Source organism: Notamacropus eugenii, chromosome 1 (assembly GCF_028372415.1).
Source record: "Notamacropus eugenii isolate mMacEug1 chromosome 1, mMacEug1.pri_v2, whole genome shotgun sequence".
NCBI lineage: Eukaryota > Metazoa > Chordata > Mammalia > Diprotodontia > Macropodidae > Notamacropus > Notamacropus eugenii.
The window spans coordinates 244029131-244050390 of record NC_092872.1 but is presented as its reverse complement, the minus strand read 5'-3'; the positions used below and the strand labels follow the sequence as shown (position 1 = coordinate 244050390).

General features: G+C 38.0%; 1 protein-coding gene across 6 annotated transcripts in view; it reads left to right on the top strand.

Moving 5' to 3' along the window:
- NEO1 (neogenin 1) overlaps positions 1-21260 on the top strand; it is a 285881-nt gene that overhangs the window by 62185 nt on the left and 202436 nt on the right. For all 6 annotated transcript variants that reach the window (XM_072628418.1, XM_072628417.1, XM_072628419.1 and 3 more), the window contains exon 2: positions 9686-10003. In XM_072628418.1, the coding sequence (XP_072484519.1) occupies positions 9686-10003 (318 nt within the window). The remainder of the gene's footprint in view (positions 1-9685; positions 10004-21260) is intronic.

The following is a 21260-nucleotide window of genomic DNA, read 5'->3' as shown; positions in this document are numbered from 1 at the left end:
ATATGTGCTTGAGGGTGCTTGTGGGTATGACTAGGGTGTGCCCCTTAAACTTGAGCTGATTTTTCCCAGTTTAACCTTTTTATTCTCCTGGGCCCCTGATGGTCATTGTCTTGGCAGAATACAACCTCTCACAAACCCTGATTAGTTCCTAGTTGTGGAGGCAAAACAAAATATCATAAGATCTCTTCTTATAATCCTACTTAACTGGTCAAGCTATTCTGCTATATATTTGCCCTCGTTCATAACCAAACTCCTAGAAAATGTGTTTATGCTCATTGCTTACATTTTTCTTATTTCAGATACCCTTTTCCATTCTTTGTAATCTAACTTATTTCCTTGTTATTCATTTGAAACATCTTTCTCAAAGTTAACAGTGACATTTTATTTTATTGGAGTTTATAAGTTGTGTTTTATTTTCAGAACTGCATTGTCTCCTCTATGCTCCTCCCCCAATGCCCACCTACAGTTGAGAAAGAAAGAAAAACAAAATACTTTAAAATATGTATGGTCAAGCAAAACAAATTCCTGCATGAACATGTCAAAAATAAATTATGTCTTAATCTGCAGTCTGAGTCAGCCGCCTCTTGATCTGGAGGTGGTTAATATCTATCATTATGAATCCTGTGGAATTGTAGTTGAGTCGTCGTCTTGATGAAAGTTCCTAAGTCTTTAAAAATTGTCTAATATTGCTATTATTTCATACATTTTTTCCTGGTTCTGCTCATTGTACATTGTATCAGTTCACACAAATTCCCAGGTTTCTCTGAAACTGCTGTATTCATCATTTCTCATAATATTATTCCATTACATTGATAAACCATAACTTGTTCAGACATTCCTCAGTTGTAGAGCACTCCCTCAGTTTCCAGTTCTTGTTACCACAAAAAGAATTGCTATAAAATTTTGTGCATATGGGTTCTTTCCCTTTCTTTGATCTATTTGGGTTATAGAACTAGAAGTAGTATCACTGAGTCAGATGGTATCACTGGGTCAAATTGGGCTTAATTCCGACTTGTTTTACAGAATTTCTGGGATGGTTTGTAGGTCCACCAACAATGCATTAATGTAATTATTTTCCCATATGCCATTCAACATTTTCATTTTCCTTCTTTTGTCAACTTTGCCAGTCCGGGTTTGTAGTGGTACTTCAGAGTTATTTAATTTACATTTCTCTATTTATTAGTTGTTTAGAGAATTTTTATATGGCTATTAATAGCTTAGATTTCATTCTTTGAAAATTGCCTATTCATTTTCTTTGACCATTTATTTATTTGGGGATGACTCTTATTCTAAGTTTGAATCCATTTCCTTTTCCAAAAATGTGGCCTTTATCATCTTCTCATCAGACTGAAGCTGCAGCTGGATACAGCGGCCCCTGGGTGTCTGAGGAGTCTCTTTTTTCATTGTAGAGTGTCACAGATTTTATTAAGCAATATCACTTTGGAGAAGAAAGCATCTAACTCCTCAAAGTTAACATTTTTATGCTAGAAAAGCATTCATCCAGCTATTTTGGCAATGCCCAAGGGGATTGGTTAAAACCCAATTATGGCACAGGAATGATACAGATATTGGAACCTTAAAGAGTCTCTACTACTCCTCTCTGAGCAGCCTTTTGGAAGGACTGCATTGCTTACCTCGTGGCATGAGGAAGGGACTAGAAAAGATACCCCAAAATTGTTTCATCTAACTTAACTCTGGCCTGCTTACCGTGGCAAGGAGGGGTTCTGTCCTGGGGTCAAAACACACACACACACACACACACACACACACACACGACAAAGTTTGCAAAGATGATTCCATTTACTTTTGGTACATGTAATGTAAGCCTGCTTATGGACAACAAGAGATCTAGTAGATGTGAAAGACAAATAGCTCTTACTGTGAGAGAATTCAGCAGGTATTGCATCTAAATAGCTGCCTTGAGTGAAACAAGGTTGGCAAATGAAGATCCAATTGTCAAAGTCAGAGATGGATATATGTTTTTCTGGAGTGTCTGCAGTGATGGGGATCACCATGAAGCTGGCTTAGGTTTCACAATTAAAACTAATTTTTCGACAAGCTTTACGCTTCCTAAAAGGAATGAAAATGGAATGAGCATGACAACGTGATTACCTCTTGCAGAAAAGTTCCATACCACCATCATCAGTGCATATGCTCCCACCATGAGAAAACCTTATGTTAAATAAAAATTTTATGAAGACCTGGAGGAGGTCAAGCTTGTAATTCTGTGTAACTTTAATGCCAGAGTAAGCACAGACTATCAGACATGGCAGGGAGTCCTTTGAGGAATAGAGTTGGAAACAGCAATATCAGCAGTCACTTATAACTAAAGACGTGTGTCTCGACCTTCTCATCACCAACACTATTTTTCGTTTATCTAAATGCAATAAAACTTCATGGATGTATCCTAGCAGCAAACATTGGTATGTCATAGACTATGTCACTGTAAGCAGAAGAGATGAGACAGGATGTAAGAGTGCCAAAGATGACATAAGAGTGCCAAAGATAATATATGGTGCAGAGTGCTGTACCAATCATAAACTTATCCTCTCCAAGCTAAACTTTTTCATTCTACAAAAGCAGTAGTCCCCAGGCAAGATGATGACCAGAAGACTTAATGTCACTGGATTAGAGTGCTTCTCTTAGTGTGAACAGTTACTTGCCACCTTGGAGGGCAAACTGAGTGAACACATGGCTGGCAACAGTGGAGCAGAAAAAGAGTGAGTAGCTTTCAGAAATTTGGTGTACAGGACCACATTTACTCATCTGGGCCAGAACGCTTGCAAACATTAAGACTGGTTTGATGAAAATGATGGGGAAATTCAGAAGTTGCTAAGTGAAAAATGAGAATTCTAAATGTTTTACTAGCAGGATAGTTCACCAGTCTCTAAGAAGGCAGCATTTAACTCCATCAAAAATAAAGTGCAAGCAGAGCTTAGAGAGATGCAAGATTCTTGGCTCAGTAAGAAGACAGATGAAATTCAGTTTTATGCTGCTAATAATTGTTGAAAGCACTTTTTTGATGCCCTAAAGACCATTTATGGGCCAAAGACCCAGGCTACTCGGTGCTGATAGAACCATATGATCCTGGAGAGATGGGCTGAACACTTCCATAGTGTTCTCAACAGACCATCATTAACCAATGCTGAAGCCATTGACTGTACCTTAGATTGAAATCAGTCCCTCTCTAGCCAAACTTCCCAACTGAAGAAGAGGTTTTGAATGCCATTAGGTTCCTCTTATGGATAAAGTGCCTGGTGCTAAGATTCCAGCTGAGATTTATAAGACAGGAGATCCACTAATAGAAAACTGACAGAAATTTTTTGGATTATATGGCAAGAGGAGGTTATTCCCCAGAATTCAAGGATGCCTCCATTGTTCATCTTTATAAAGGAAAAGGAAATAAGTTGTCCTGTGATAATCACTGGGGTGGGGTGGGGGAATCTCTCTTAGTTATTGCTGGCAAGATTTTTGCCATAATCCTCCTTCATGGGATGACCCTTTACTTGGAAGGTGGTCATCTACATAAGAGCCATTGTGGCTTCAGAAAGAGCTGAGAAATGATTGACATAGTATTTGCTGCCCAACAAGTTCACAAGAAATGCCAGGAGCAGAACAGAGGTCTGTCCACAACATTCATCCATCCAACCAAAGGGTTTGATAGTTGTGAGGGAAGATCCTGGCAAAATTTGCTCAGAGAAGTTCATCAGTATTGTGTGCCATTTCCATGATGACGTGCTTGTTTGGGTGTTGGATAATGGACAATGCTCTCACACTTTTCCAGTCACCAATGGAGTGAAGCAGTGATGTGTGCTTACTCCCCTGCTTTTTAGTATGATGTTTCTAGTGATGTTTTTGGATGCCTTGAATATAAAGATGAACATGGCATTAAGATCAACTACATCATTGATGGTAAATTATTTAACCTGAAAAGGCTACAAACCAAGGCTAAAGTAGAGTAAAAGTTGGTACACAACTTTTTGTTCAAAGATGATTGTGCATGCAGTGCAGCCTCTAAGACTGAGATGCAACAGATTATGGATTAATTCTCTATTATTTGTGCTAATTTTGGCCTGACAACACCAAAAACAAAACAAAACCCCCAAACAGACAGCAACACAAAGGAGGATCTCTAGTAGCCAACACTACACCAGCCATACGTGGAACCATTGGTTATAGCAAATGGAGAAATTCTGAATGCTGCAAATAAGTTTACTTAGCTTGGCAGTATAATTTCCATTCATGTACACATAGATGATGAGGTTAATGCACCCATTTGCCAGACAGAGCTCTGTTTGGAAGGCTCTAAAGGAAAGTGTGGGAGAGAAGAGGTGTTAGGCTTTCTATCAAAGTGAAGGTCTACAGAACTGTTGTGCTGACCTCATTTTTGTACGCCTATGAAATGTGGACAGTATACCAGCACTATTCCAGGAAACTGAATCATTTCCATTTGAATTATCTTAGGAACATCCTGAAGTTCACCTGGCAAGATAAGGTATTAGACATTTTCTCAAGTTGAATTGCAAAGCATTTAGACTACTGCAGAAAGGGCAACTCTGATGGGCTGGCCACTTTATTGGTTGCCTAAAAGACTATTTTATAGAGAACTTACCCAAGGCAAGCACTTACATGGAAGTAAACAACAAGACAAGGACCCTCTCAAGGTCTCTCTGAAAAACTTTGAAATCAGTTATGAAACATGGGAGAGACTGGTGCAGAACTACCCAGCAGCCCACATCAGAGAAGGTACTGTGCTGTATGAGCTTTGCAGTAGCTCAAAAGAAAATTTAGAGTAAATTTAAAGACATCTTCACTCCAAATGCTCATATAGACTATTTGTATCTGACCTGTGGTAGAGCCTTCAGAGCTCATATTGGTCTGATCAGCCACCATTGGACGTGCTGTACCTTGACCCTGATGTAATGATGTCATTTTGGTCCTTTTTGAATAAGGACATCAACTAAGTAGTAGTAGGAAATGTTGGTTTATACCTAGTTTCTGCTAGACTGCTGTCCAGTTTCCTGAAAGTTTTTATTAAATGGTGAATTCTTGTTCTGATAGCTGGAATATTTGAGTTTAACAAACATTAGACTACTGTATATTGTCTGTATCTTCTGTATATTGTGAACCATATCAGTTTAACTGATAAACCTCTATTTCTTACCTTTATCTCTCTTTCTTTCTTTGTCTTTCTCTCTCTCCCTTCCTTCCTTCCTTCCTTCCTTCCTTCCTTCCTTCCTTCCTTCCTTCTTCCTTCCTTCCTTCCTTCCTCCCTCCCTCCCTCCCTCCCTCCCTCCCTCCCTCCCTCCCTCCCTCCCTTCCTTCCTTCCTTCCTTCCTTCCTTCCTTCCTTCCTTCCTTCCTTCCTTCCTTCCTTCCTTCCTTCCTTCCTCCCTCCCTCCCTTCCTTTCCTCCCTCCCTCCCTCCTTCCCTCCCTCCTTCCCTCCCTCCTTCCCTCCCTCCTTCCTTCCTTCCTTCCTTCCTTCCTTCCTTCCTTCCTTCCTTCCTTCCTTCCCTCCTTCCCTCCCTCCCTCCCTCCTTCCCTCCCTCCTTCCTTCCTTCCTCTCTGTGTATTTCTCCCTGTGACCTCATTTATTAGATCCTTTTCCTTAAGAATTTTGATAGTGTGTCATTTGACTCATATTTGTTTAGAAATTATATTCATTTCTGTACTACCTTTTAGTAAAATGTAGTTTTCCTGTTTATCTCTTTTAATTAGAGCTATTTTTACTATTTTTTTGGGGGGGGGCAAGATCATGATTGCTATCCCTCCCATTTTTTAACTTGACATGAAATGTAATAGATTCTGCTCCCATTCTTTACTTTAAATTTTGTGTGTATCTGTTTCAAGTGTATTTCTTACAGACAACATTTTCTTGCACTCTGGTTTCTAATCTATTTTCTTGTTTTATGGCTCTGTTTATCTCATTTACATTCAAAGATATGAATGTTAATTGTATATTTCCCTCTGTACTATTCTGTTATGCTGTTCTTTTTCTTTGTTTCCTCTTCTTTCAGAGTTTCTTCTGATCATGACTAATCCCTCTCTTAATCTATTTTCCAAGTTATTGTCTCTTTTCCTCCCTGTTTATCTGTTGGGTGAAAGATACCCAACTCTGTGTGTGTATGTATATATAGGGTCATGTGTGTACACCTATGTGTTCTCCCCCCCCCCTTTGTCCAGTGAGGAGGTTTAAATATTACTCATGTCACCCCACCCCTCCTTGTATGAAATTCTAATTGGGCATACCAATTATAAGATAATTTTGTGCTTTCTTCCTTTTTCTTCTTCTCCCTTCCCGTCCCTTTCCATTCTTATTTTAAGATAATCAAACAGAATTGATTCCCAAACTTTCAATGTAGTTATACTCCCTTTATAATTCCTGAGGATGAGTTTTAAGAATATTATCATTTCCCCATATTAGAATGTCAATAGTTTGTCCTTGTTTATTATGTAATGATTGCCCATTTATGTTTACATTTTTATGCTTTTCTTGATTCTTGTGTTCGTACTTTAGGGTTTTTATATGTCTTTAAGCCTTTTCATCAAGAGTGCTTGGAAGTTTTTCATTTGATTTATTCCCTTACAGCATTTTATTCACTCTTGCTGGGTAGACTATTGATTATAAGCCTATATCCTTTCCATTCTTGAATATCGTATTCCAATTTCTCCATTCTTTTTTAGTGGAGGCTGCTAAATCTTGTATGATCCTGCCTCTGACTCCTTGGTGTTTGAATTATTCCTTTCTTCCTACTTGTAGTATTTTCTCTTTGATCTGAAAGTTCTGGGTTTTGGTGATAATTTTTCTTGGAGTTTTCATGTGGAGATTTCTTTTAGGTGACTGGTTGATTCTTTTTATTTCTATTTTTTCCTTTAATTCTACAATTTCTGGGAAGTGTTCTTTTGCAATTTCTTGAAATAGAATCTATTTTTGGTTGTGATTTTTAGCCAGTTCATTGATTCTCAGTTTTTTCTTTATCAGTTTTTTAGGTTAGTTTTGCTGTGAGATACCTTGCATTTTCTTTCTTTTTTTTGTCTTTTCACTTTGTTTTAAGATTTCTCCATCTCTTATGAAGTCACTAGCTTCTATTTGAATAATTTTAATTTTCTGGATATTATTTTCTTGAGTAAAGTTTTATATCTCTTGTAAGCTTCTCTTTCTATGTCTTCCACAAGACTCATTTCTTTTCTCATTCTTTTCCCCCCACAATTTGGTTTTAAAATTATTTTTAGCTCTTTTTAAAAAATTATGATTTATTTCAGGAATAGTGGATGTACTTTAACCCAAGTTGCAAATGTCTTTGAAACATCGCTTATAATTTTTAGTTATTCACTAATGTGTGTCTTGAGCTTCTAATTCACCGTAAAAACTTTTTATGGTGGAATTGTTATTATTATTTTTGACTCATGGTTCCAGTTTACTTCCTGACTTTTGACTTTATGTTAGGGCCTTGCTCCGTATTCTTCTGAGAGGAAGGTCTGAGCTAAAGAATTTTTTCTTTTTGGGACTTTCTGCTTCTTTCTTGGAATTTTATGCCTTAGTTTTTTTTAGGATATCCAAACTATCTCTGGTTGGAGACCTGCAATACTTTAGTGCTCCCAAAGTTTTGTGATTCAGGGCAAAGTCTCATCACTGCCCTTCTGAGTTCAGCAAGTTCCTGATTTGGGTTGTCTCTGAGCACAGGTGTATATGTCCTGGATGAAGCTAACCCTAGAGGAAAAAACACTAGCAATTGGCTGGACTGGAAGAGTTATCAGAGAGAAGGTATCCTTTAAACTCATTCTTCAAGGATACTAACAGTCTCAAAAGGTAGTGAGGAGACAGCATGCCAGTCACAAGAGACAGTGAGTGCTAAGGCACAGAAATGGCAGGCCATGTGTGCATGCTCACAACAAATAGACCTGAATGGCTATTGAAACAGATTGTTTGTAAACAGACTTGAAAAGATTTATCTGTCTATCTAAAATTGATTTAATTTTTGTTTTCAACATTTACTTCCATAAGATTTTGAATAAAATTTTCTCCTCTCCTTCCCCTCCCCTCTTCTCAAGACAGCATGCAAACTGATATTCTCTACTTATACATTCATATTAAACATGTTTTCACATTAGTCATGATGCAAAGAATTAGAAGTTATGGGAGGAACCACAAGAAAGAAGAAGCAAAACAACACAAGAAAAGAACAGCAAATAATATGCTTCCATCTGCATTCAGACTCCAGAGTTCTTTCTCTGGATATGGATAGCATTTTCCAGCATTAGTCTTTTGTACTAGTCTTAGATCCTTGCATTGCTGAGAAGAGTAAGTCTGTCAAAGTCAGTCATCACACAGTGTGGCTGTCCTTGTGTATTGGTTCTGTTCACTTTACTCAGCATCAGTTCATATAAGTCTTTCCAGGTTTTTCTGAAGTCCACATATTGATCATTTTCTTACAGCACAATAGCATTCCATCACACTCATACACCACAACCCTGTTCAGCCATTCAGCCATTCCCCAGCTGGTGGACATCCCTTCATTATCCAGTTCTTGGCCACCACAAAAAGAGCTGCTATAAATATTTTTGTACATGTGGGTCCTTTTCCTGTTTTTATGATCTCTTTGGGATACAGACCTAGAAATGGTATTGCTGGGTCAAAGGGCATGTACAGTTTTATAGCCCTTTGGGCATAGTTCCAGATTCCTCTCCAGCATGGTTGGATCAGTTCACAACTCCACAAATAATGCATTAGTGTTCCAATTTTCCCACATCTTCTCCAATATTTATCATATTCCTGTTTTGTCATGTTAGCCAATCTGATAGGTATGATGTACCTCAGTTGTTTTGATTTGCATTTCTTTAATCTATAGTGACTTAGAGCATTTTTTCATATGACTATAGGTAGCTTTAATTTCTTCCTCTGAAAACTGCCTGTTCATATTCTTTGACCACTTACCAATTGGGAAATGACTTGTATTCTTAAAATTTGACCTAGTTCTCTATATTTGAGAAATGAGGCCATTATCAAAGACCCTGGCTATAAAAAAAAGCTTTCTGCTTTCCTTCTAAACTTGATTGCATTAGCTTTGTTTGTATAAAAGCTTTTCAGTTTAATGTAATGAAAATCATTCATTTTACATTTCATAATGTTCTCTATCTCTTGTTTGGCCATAAATTGTTCCCTTCTCCGTAGATCTGACAGGTGAACTATTCCTTGCTCTCCTTGTTTGCTTATAGTATTAGTCTTTATAGCTAAATCATGTACCCATTTTGACTTTATCTTGGTACAGGGTATAATATGTTGGTCTATACCTAGTTTGTGCCATATTGTTTTCCAGTTTTCCCAGCAGTTTTGTTAAATAGTTTTTATCCCAGAAACTAGAGTCTTTGGATTTATCAAATAGTAGATTCCTATAGTCATTGACTGTTATGTCTTGCATGCTTAACCTCTTCCACTGATGCACCACTCTATTATGTAGCCAGTATCCTTGAAAGAGTTTTAAATGCCAACCATAGCAGTTTATATTTGATCCCACTTCTTGATCATAGGGAAAGTATATATTGCATGTTTTATGTGACTTTTAAATATTTTTTTAGTCTAGTAGAAAAAATTTAAAAGTGTATAATTAATTAACTTAAAAAAAAAACCCAGAAGTTAGATGAAAATTTCTTAACTTTTCCTCTCTTCCCATTTCTGTTTGTACAGGGGCCAGCGTGAGAACATTTACTCCCTTTTATTTTGTCATGGAACCAGTGGATACCCTTTCAGTTCGAGGATCTTCTGTTATCCTAAACTGTTCAGCATATTCAGAACCTTCCCCAAAAATTGAATGGAAAAAAGATGGAACCTTTTTGAATTTGGTGTCAGATGATCGACGTCAGCTACTGTCAGATGGATCTTTGTTAATTAACAGTGTGGTGCATTCCAAACACAATAAGCCTGATGAAGGATATTATCAATGTGTGGCCACTGTGGAAAGCCTTGGAACCATTGTAAGCAGGACAGCCAAGCTCACAGTTGCAGGTAAATTCTCATAAGTGATTTATGGGACATTTTTTCTACTTTTAATGAAAAGGAAGAACTCCATTGAAGTCCCCTGGTATTTAATTAATTAATTTGTTTAGAAATATATTTTGTGCCTGTTATGTTTAAGTTACTGGTTTAGGTATTATGGAGGATTGGGATGTTGAGGAGCACAAAGAAATGTAATAAATAAATAAATGAATGAAAGGTAGTGGGTCCTCCCCATGTGCCAAGCACAGTTGCCATCTGTCTGGAAATATACAGTTACTTTTAATTTTTGAAGTGGATGAATGTGTCTGTGGAGGAATAATAATTTTGTACACTAACTCTGACCCTGGTTAACCAAGAAAATTCGATATGTTATGAATCCCTTTTCTACCCATACTCTTTCTTTGTGTGTTGACCAAGGGAATGATATTTATAATAAATAATTTTTTTAAATATTAAAAATAGGTAGAGGAATATTTTAATATATATGGTAAAAATGTACATAGATAGACCTAAACTTAACTCATAAATAACAAGTTACAGTAGAGCAAAGGAGAATAGTTCTTTTTGCAACTTTAGTGTTTGAAGAGTTGCAAAAAATATATATGATATTGAGAATTAAGAGGATGTATTGTCTAAAAGTGTTTTCATTTTGCTGTCCTTAATAGTGGTAGGATTTGTTATTTTTTAAAGAATAATACCGATCTTTGCAAACTGTGTGTTCTATTTGTGGAAGGCAGATAATTTACTTTGTGGTAGTAAGCAACTCTTCAAAACAAGGAAAATGCTGAAACAATTTTTAAGGGGAAAAATAAGACCATGCAGCAATTTTCTTTTATTTTTTTTTAACAGTGTTTGCCAGGCAGTCTGACAAAATTTACTTGCCTAATAAGTAAATTACTGTGAAGAATTTCCCCTGAATGTTGCTTTTTCTGTTCTTTTAAAAATATATAATATGAAAACAATCAGTGATGTTAAAATGGGTACTTGATTTTTTTTTCTGTCATGCCACAACAACCTCTAAAAACCTGCAGGCATTAAAGTACACATAGTTCTCTCATTAGTTATTGGAATTTTTGCCTATGTTTTCTCTAATAATAATACTCCATTTTTGTCAGATACAGTAGTGATAAGCAGTCAAAACAGTCCTTGGTTTCTGACTTTTCAGACTCTCCCTGTACCACCATTACTTAGCAGTCTCTTGTCCTTTGTGGATTCATTATTCAAATCTATCACTCAGTCTAGAACCATCTTCCTTGGGCCATTGCCTACTGGTTCCCAAGCACGTTTTCCTTCTTTCTTCAGTTTTGCCACCCTTTCATTTGGTCTCTTCTCCCCAACAGACCCCTCACACTGAGGGACTTAAGGATTACATGTCAGTGCTCTCACAAATACCTAAACCTTCAATTCCTCCATCTATTCACTGCACACAAGAATGATCCTATGTTTGATGTTCTGTTCCTGAATTTGCCACCACCTTCTACTTCTTTTATTCCTATTTACTTCCTGAGGGACCGTGGTAGAGAAAATCATGATCACTACAAATCTATGTTATCTAATCTCAGCTAGGCCTTTACTACTACACGGCCATCATTCTTTGCCTCTCTAAACTCAGTTTACTGTTCTATTTTCCAGAGTAGCTATTCTTAATCTTCTTGTGTCTCTTCAGGCCTCCCATGGCATTCTCTTCTGTGATGAGTGAAATCTGAAATAACTGGGGAAACAAAAGTACAAGCTTCCTACCATATTGATTTATTAGGCAGTGCATGCCAGTTGCGTAACAAATTGGGATGAGGCCTCTTCAGCTTGGCACTGGACTCTGAATACAGGGGGAGATAGATGTTTATGCATCAAAAAGAAACAGCAGGATACAAGGTTAAGTATTATGATTTTTTTAATGGAAAGAAAGATTACAGACTTTCCAAGTTGGGAGAAGGAGAGCAAACAGGTGCAATTCCCTGAAATCAGAAAAAGAACTGTCTAACTCCCCCAAGTATCTATATTCAAAGGAGCATGGAAGAGTCAGGATGATGGATTAGGAGCAACTACCCAGCTGAAACTCTCCCAGCTTTCCCCTCCAAACAACTTTAAAATAACACCTCAAATCAAATTTTGGAATGGTAGAGCCAACGAAAGGTCTGAGTGAGACATTTTTCAGGCCTAAGGAAATTAGAAAGATCAGCAGGAGAAGTCCATGATGCTGGTTGGAGGACTGTCCAGACAGTAGTGATCTCTGGAGCAGCAGCTTTGGAAGCTCTCAGCCCAGAGATGGTAAGGGAATTAGACAACTGGTCAGAAAGTGATTATAGGGGACCCTACAGCGGGAGCTGATTAGCCATTTTGTTGCCCATATGCAATTCTGGGTCACAGTTTCAGGGCAGAGAGGAGCTGTAGTGGTTGGTCACAAGAGAGCAGGGGCTGTGGTCTCAGTTCCAACATAAAGAGTTCTTGTGGCTGCATGGGATCAGGGACCCTTCCTGGGTAAAGACCAGAGCATGGAACAGGAGAGCAGTGACCATACCTCTTCTAGGATCATACTATCCTACACCTATCAGAAATGACAAATGTTGGAGGGGAAGGATGAGGGAAAAATCGATATACTAATGAACTGCTGATGGAATAGTGAACTGGTCCAACCATGCTGGAGAACAATTTGGAACTATGCCCAAAGGGCTATAAAAACTGTGATTGCCTAGCAATACTATTGCTAGGTCTATATCCCAAAGAGATCAAAGAAAAAAGACCTATATCTATATGTACATAAATATTTATAGCAGGTCTTTTCGTGATGGCAAAGAGTTGGAAATCGAAGGGATGCTCGTCAGTTGGGGAATGGTTGAACAAGTTGTGGCATATGAGATGATGGAGTGCTGTTGTGGTAGAAGAAATGATGATGAGGGTGGTTTCAGAAAAATGTGGCAAGACCTACAGGAACTGATAAAGTAAAGTGAGAAAAATTGGGAGGTCATTGTGTGCAGACCAATGTTATAATGATGATCAGCTGTAAAAAATTTGACTACCCTGATCAGTACAGTCATCCAAGATAATTCCAAAAGACTCAAGATAAAAACATTATCCTCCCCAGAGAGAGAACTGATGACTCTGAGTGCAAATTGAAGTTTAATTTTCTCACTTTGTTTTTCTTGCTTTTTTTATATGGTGACATAGAAATAAGTTTTGCATAATTTCACATGTATAATTGATATCATAGTGCTTACCATCTCAGTAGTTATGGGAGGGAGGGAAAGAATTTGGAACTCAATTTAAAAAGAAAAGAATTTGAAAAATAAATAATAAATTAAAATGTTTAAGGACAAAGAGGAACATGGAAACAGTAGCTAATTGACTCGTGTAGGGCCAACTTTCACTTAAGACATAAGGTTTCACATACGGTTGCTTGAGATGGATAATTGTGAGAAAATGCTTTGCATTAATCTTCAAATCTGACTGGAAAGAGGAATGAGCTTGCTCCAGAATTGTTGCAAGATGAAATCGGCATAGTTCACTTAATTCCCACAATTCCTTTAATTCCCAACTTTGATTCATGGAGGAGGGACTGAACCCTCTTCCCCTGTGAATCACTTATCTATAAAGCAAATTTATAAGGTTTTTAATGTGCTTATGTTTACTATCAACATTATGTACCAAGAAGAAACCATTAGGAAGCACCTTCTCACATGGCTTTGTACTCCAGCTAACACATAGTCTTAGAACAATAACGATGACATACAAACCTTGTTTAATAGACTCTGTAGTTAAACTTAGGCCACAGATTGGAATATTGAGAAGGCTAACAGTGGGCTAATTTTGAGAGGGGAGATTTACATGTCACTTAGGCAATCAAGAAAACTCTGGAAACCTAAATACCATGAAACAAAATGTCAAAACAATACAACATTGATAATTATTAACATCAAGTATCCTAGTAACCCACTCCTGATGTCCATTTAATCAGTGCATCTTGAATCCCATATGTTTCATGTAGTCATCTGGTCCCAAGAAATATCTTCTCTTGGACATTCTGGAATAGGCTTCATTCTTGGACAGCTCTGAAGGAGACCCTGCTTCTCTAGTTCCAAATCATAGATATTTCTAGGTAATTGTGTTAAAATCTGCTAGTAGCAAGACAATATAATTTAATACAGCCTCTTGAGTTTGGTTTTCCAATAACTTGTTCATACAGTGAAAACTAGTTCAAGCCTTATGGTTCTGATCCTATTAAGAACCATAAGAGCTTTAAGAAGAACATTAAATTAGAAACCCATTAGGAACCTGAAACTTCAGAGAATTTCAATTATCATATACCACTTACTGTTTTTATCTTTAGTAACCCCTGTACCTGATATAAGAATTAAAAAACAATTATGAGAGTTTGTAAAATAAACCATTTATAAAATTTATAAAATAAACCATTCTGTCTTTTAAAATTATCAGTCAGAAACTTTGAAAATGGGAAGATAATTTATATTATTTATTCAGTTGTTTTAGTTGTGTCCAACTCTTCATGACCCAATTTAGGGTTTCTTGGCAAAGATACAGCTCATTTTATAGATAGGGAAACAGGCAAACAGAGTTAAGTGCCTTACGCAAGGTCACATAGCTAGTGTCTGAGACCAGATTTTAACTCAAGTCTTCCTGACTTCTGGTATAGTACTCTATCTACTGTGCTGCCATAGGTGCCCTGAAATTTTGTATGTAAAATCCTTAATCCAGCTTTGAGAACTTATTACTAAAACACCAGCGAATAACAGTAAAGTCAGAATTTCCATATTGGGTACATATTTATATGTCCTAGTTTTTAGAGCAAACAGTCTAATTCTATTTCTTTCTCAAAATATTATTTAATTGGGAAGATTTTACATTACATCTTTTGTCTTTTTACTTTGTGTCATTTCCCCTCTTAGGAGATTATCATGTCTGTTTTATAATTTGACCACAAATAAAGATCAAAATTGTAAGGTTGTTCATACTTACATTATATTATAGTCACTCGGAGATGTTGTAGTATTAATCTGTTAAATAATTGATTTAGTATTGTATTTGTGAAATTTATAGAGCTCACCTGCTTTGTTTTTAGAAATTTAGTATGAAGGGAAAAGGGAGGGACATAATTATAACAATATCAAGACTTGTCCGCTTATGGGCACAGACTGATAAGACATATGCCATAATGGGAAAAACTCCCTTAGCTGTATTTAATTCCAGGTACATGTCATGTTTGACAGCCAGTCATGTAGTAAAGCTCCACATTATTCACAGGGTATTAAAAGCCAGGTTCAGTGTTAACCAGATGGAGAAATTACCTGTTCAGAAAAGAAATAACACAATGGACAAACCAAGTCAAGACGCTCCTATCTTGGCCATGCCAAGGTCATCCCCTCAATTTTTCTCAGGAATAGACATCCAACTGTAGCAGTTCTCAGACTGTAGCACATGCCATTTTCTCCTTGCTTGGTAGACTGTTGGCTCAATGACAATTCAGACAATCATCCATGTAATCAAAACTCAAAACAAAATTAAATTTTATTCACAATGTTTTTATCTTAAATAGCAAAATTTCATTAACTATGACTTAGGGTTTGAATGTTAATAGTTACCTCATGTTTCTCTTAACAGTTACATTTCATTTATCCTTTACTTATAAATTAAAGCTAACCACATTCTGAGGTTTCATATATACAATGGAGGTGATGTATTATGTGTTGAAGTTATATCTTTAAACCACCCTATATGGTTTTTTGTAATTTTTATAAGTGATAGCCAAAAATTTTTAAATTAAAGTCATTGTTACAGTAAACTTATAAATATACCTCCTACCCATCTCCTTGCCCAAGGAATCTCTTACTGTACTCTCTGCTGCTATCTTTGCTTGTTGCATTCATTCACCTCTCTTGCATATGTGTTGTCTGGGATCTAATGGTCTTGTTTTCTTTCTAAGAATGGTTTAAGTTTCTCTTTATTATGTTCATCTTTTTTTCATTCATGGTTAAGTGCAGATTTTCAGAGTAAGTCACCTTGGGCTGCATCCTGAACTCCAGTGATCTTTGGAACACACTCTCTAATTCCCTCATATGTTATGTGCTAGGTACATAATAACCTTGTGTTAGTTGAATTTCCTTTCCTTTTTATTTGAAAGGTTTTCTTCTGATGACTTGCAAAACTTATTTCTGAATTGAATGATTAAATTTAACCACTATGTGTCTTGGAGTTTGTAGCCATTTTTTTCTTTCCTTTTTTTTTTTTCCTGGAGGTGATCTAGGAATTCTTTGAATTGGTATTTAATTTTCTGTTCTTAGGAGTTGAGGGAAGTTCCCTTCTTTTATTTCCTGCTTCATGGTGTAAGGTTTTTTTGTCCTTTTGTGTTAAACCTAAGGATCTTCTGTGATCCTTAGTTTATCTTTACACATACTGTCTTTGAGATCGGTATGTTTTGCTTACATAGTGAGCACATTTTCTTTTAATTTTTTTCTTCTAGGTTTGTCTTTCATTTTTAGGTATTTGTATTCTCAATCTATCGGTCTCTCCTTTGCTTCTTTGGTGAGACTTGCCATTACAGATTTTAGTTTGTCTATTTGCCCCTTTTGCCACATGGCCCATAGAATCTAGTGTCATAATCCTATTTCTCTTTTGATCCGCTGCAATTTTTAGGTCATGGGAAAAACAAGATGGCAGACCAGACATTTTGTTCAATCTCCATTATTTCTCAAACCTTTATATTTCTTCAGAATAGAAATTACATGCTAAAAATAAAACAACTTCTGCTGCTTCTATGGTCAAGGAATCCAAAAGAAGTTTAAAAATGAACCCAAAGCCAAGAACTAATGCTTACTGACCCTGAGCTCACTTAGCATCCTTCTCCCTCCTCCCACACTAGCAGACCTGAGATCATGACACAGATTTGCATCAAAACCCACTACTGCACCCCACTATGGATATTTGTTAGGATCCTGATAGAGAGCCTGACCACAGCTCTTGAGGAGCACAAGTCTCCTGGGAGTGTCAGCAAAAGCACCAGGGCTGCAAAGCTCTGAACTGTTGTTGCCAGGGATAACAAACTCAGAACTGTCAGTGTTGAGCCCGAGACTTGAGAAACAGAAGGAGTGGAACAGGCCACCAGTACGTGGCACTGTATGTGTGGGGGGCTGTGCAGAACTCCACCAAGTCTTGGGGGAAGAGTACAGCACCTGGCTGCAGCCAGTTCTGAATACCCAAAGTCATTTGGAGCAGAGTCTTAGGCTGGTCAATCATGGATTGCCCAGGGTGGGAAGAGACAGATATTTTGAGATCTAGTCCCTGAGGAAACCACACTCTAAGTGGTGGTGGAGGGAGTCGGGAAGTGAGCAATAAGGAAAATGATTTGGGAAAAAATGGAAAGGATTAATAATTTTAAGAAGAAAATTCAAAAGACCTTGAACATGAACAGAAAAATCAGTAGAAGAAATGATAACAACAGAAAGAAATGTGTCTGCCAGATCTCTTCTGAACCATAGAATAGCATGTTGTGGTTCCAAGTTCTCCTCAAATTCTACAGGGTCCTCTGTCACATTAAGTCTTGTATCATTTTCCTTTGTTTGTGGTATTTGTTCATAGATCCCTGAATGTGATTACTAGATCTGGAGGCTGTTTTTCTTTCTTCTGTTAATGCTAGTAATTTCAGGTTGTTTTTTCCCCTATTTTCTTCTATTGTTCACTGTCTGAGTCTCCCATCTGATAGTGATTACCTTGGGGGCTGAATCTCAAAGTGTCTCAGTCTCCTCTCTTGCTGTCAACAATTTGTGACAGACCAGCCTAGGTCTCTGCATTAAGTGACTTTCGGGGCTGAGGACAAAATTGGCCCTAGTTGGATACTGAGCTCTTTTTCTCTGGCTTAGAAGAGTGTTACCCAGCCCCTCCTCACCTCCTACCTGCTTCATGCACACACACATTATGTCCTGTCCTGGTATCCTATCCTACTTCCTCGCTTTCTTAGTTCTCTGGCTCGGCACCAACAATTAAGAGAGCTAGAGTATTGGTCCAATGAGGTTGATTTTTGAAATTTGGTTTTCCAAGGTCCCAGGAGGAAGACATGGTGGCATGAGAGGTTGAACTCTTTTTCAGGGACATGTGTCCTGTCCATTTCCCTGTTGCTGTTCTGCCTCCCATCTCCCATAAGCAGGTTTCTTCCCCTGGAGTATTACTGTTTATCTTTTTGTTGATCTCTCAAGGCTGGAGCAAACTTTTGCAGCCTGAAGGTGAGATCTTCTTGGAAGTGGGGAAGGAGGGAGAGGGTAGGAGAACCGGTATGTGATGATGGGTTTTGTTGGGAGTTGGGCGAGGGTGTTAGTTGCTTGTTGCATTCTTGAGTTGGCTAAGTGCACCCTTGCTGGTAGAGGGGGAGGTGGGAAGGGATATTGAGTGAACTCAGAGAAGTCAGGTCATGTTTTTGTTTGTTTTTTTCCAACCTTCTTTTGGATCCTCAATGTCCTAAATCAGGAGTGGGGGACCTTTGACTTTGGGGCCACATGTGGCTTTCTAGTTACTTGGGTGCAGCTTTTTGACTGAGTCCAAATTTTACAGAGCAAGGCCTTTTATTAAGGGAATTTCTTCTGTGAAGTTTGGATTTAATTTAAGGGCCACACTTGAGGACCTAGAGGGCCACATGTGTCCTTGAGGCCACAGGTTCCTCACCCCTGTTCTAAATCATTAAATGTCAAGTCCTCCATCTTGATCACACTACCTCCAAGTCCCTTTTTTACTGTTGTTCATTCTTTTCAGTCATATCCATGTCTTGGTGACCCCATTTTGGTTCTTGGCAAAGCTACTAGTGATTTGCTATTTCCTTTTCCACTTAATTTTACAGATGAAACAAGCAGGGTTAAATTACTTGCCCAGCATCACACAACTGGAAAGTGTCTGAGGCAGAATTTGAATTCAGGAAGATGAGTCTTCCTGACTCTAGGCCTGGTGCTTTGTGCACTGTAGAGCCACGTATTTACTGTACTTCACAATAAATCCATCTCCCATCTCTGCCTTTTCACAGGCTCTCCCTTAGTCCTGGAATGCTCTGTCCTCTGATATCTGTTGCTTTGCTTTCCTAATTGAGTTAAAATTCCATCTTCTATATGAGATTTTTCCCAACTAGTACCACCTCTGCTAGTGCCTTCCTCTCCAAGATGACCATTCACTCACTGTAGAGATCTTGATTGTGCTTATTTACATGTTCTATTCGCTTCCTCTCTTTAGACTGTAAGTTCCTTGAGGACAGGGGCTGGGTGGCTTTGTTTTGTTTTGATCTTTGTTTCCCCAGTGTCCTGGTACATAGTAAGCACTTCCTAAGTGCTCATTGATTGACTGGCTGGCATTTTGAAAAGGAGTTGGTCTACGTAGCATTAAAAAATTTCATTTTAAACCCAAGTCTTGAGTTTTTTATTCACCAGGATTGGAAATTAAGAGGATAAGTTCACCTTGTAAAAATAAAAACCGGTCACTTGTTTTCCATGAAAGAAAACATTTTCTTTGACCTAAGGAGTCCTGTATAATTAGAATTGTTAGATAACAAGGTGACAAAATTATGAAAGCCAAACCTATTTCTAAGCAGCTGTGTAAAGAAGTCTTTCAGTTTTGTGGTTAAGCACTTTAGTATATCTCGTACCACTTAAAAGATATCATTACACAAACTTAACAGTTGTTTTGTGAGGGCAAGGTAGTGTCCAGCATATGTGAAAAAGGCGTTCAGAAAGGTGATTTTATATGAAGGAGGAACATTTATATTTACATTAGTTCCTTTACTTTAGGCTGTTAAATATTTAATCTCAATCGTGTCATAGCACCGTTACTTTCAATGAGAATTTTAAGGAATTAACTAGCTTTATAATTAAACTTTTCCTATCTTACATTTTTTGGGAGACTGTCATCATTGAAATCTGCTGCTGATTAGTCTTCCTCCCTCCAATCCTTTCAATATCATTCAGTGATTTCTATTGCCTGTAGGATAGTACACAGTTCTTAGTGTGTCATCCAAGGCTCTTTCAGTCAGCCTCCAACCTTCCTTCTCATCTTCACTTTACATTGTTTCTCTTCATATATTCTCATTTCAGGCTGAACTTATCTATTCCCTAAACATGCCTGCCATGTTATATTCCACTTCTTTGTATTGGAATAGACTATGTTGGTACCTGTGAAGTGCTCCTTTCTCATCTGCCTTTCAGAATCTTCTTTGGTCCTCTGTTTCACTGATTCATTAAAATGAAGGTGATAGGGGGGCAAAGCCAAGATGGCAGAGTAACAGCATGCACTTTCTAGAGTGCTGCCCCCAAGCCTAGACAAATACATGTAAAAATGGCTCTAAACAAAATCTGGAACTGCAGAGACCACAGAATGACGAAGTGAAGCAAAGCTCCAGCCCAAGACAGCCTGGAAGGTCACCAGGAAGTATCTGTCGTGCCATGCAGTGGGCAGGGCACAGTCCAGCATGGGCCACGTAGGCACAGACAGGACCTGAGCAGACCTTGGGGAGACTGAATCTCTCACAACTGTGGCAGTTTCCAGACTTCAGGACCCCAAAATACAGAGGACAAATTGAAATGTCAGTGGAAAAAGCCTGTAAGACTAATGTAGGAGAGTGGAGTGGTCTGGCCCCAGCTACAGGGCTGCAGAGGGGGAAAGAGACAGGAACCCCCAGCAGACACACCAGCAGCAGGGGCAGAAACAGCGACTATTTCTGGAGCTCTAGGCCCACAGATTGTGGGGGAACTGAGAGGCTGACAGTACACCCCTATCCCCACTGGAAGCAGGTATCTACCTTGACAAAGACCTCAAAAGTCAAGTAAATGGCTGGGGAAAAGAGCAGAAACCGAAAAAAGAATCAGACTACAGAATCTTACTTTGCTGACAAGGAAGACCAAAACATGTAAACAGAAAACAACAAAGTTAAAGCTCCTCCATCTAAAGCTTCCGAGAAAAATATGACTTGGTCTCAGGCCATGGAAGAGCTCAAAAAGGAATTTGAAAGTCAAGTAAGAGAAGTAGAGCAAAAATTGGGAAGAGAAATGAGAATGATGCAAGAAAATTATGAAAAGCGAGTCAGCTGCTTGCTAAAGGAGACCCAAAAAATGCTGAAGAAAATAACACTGTAGAAAATAGACTAACAAATGACAGATGAGATTCAAAAAGCTAATGAAGAGAAGAATGCCCTAAAAAGCAGAACTGGTCAGATGGAAAGGGAGGTCCAAAAGCTCACTGAAGAAAATAATTCCTTAAAGATTAGAATGGAGCAGATGGAAACTTATGA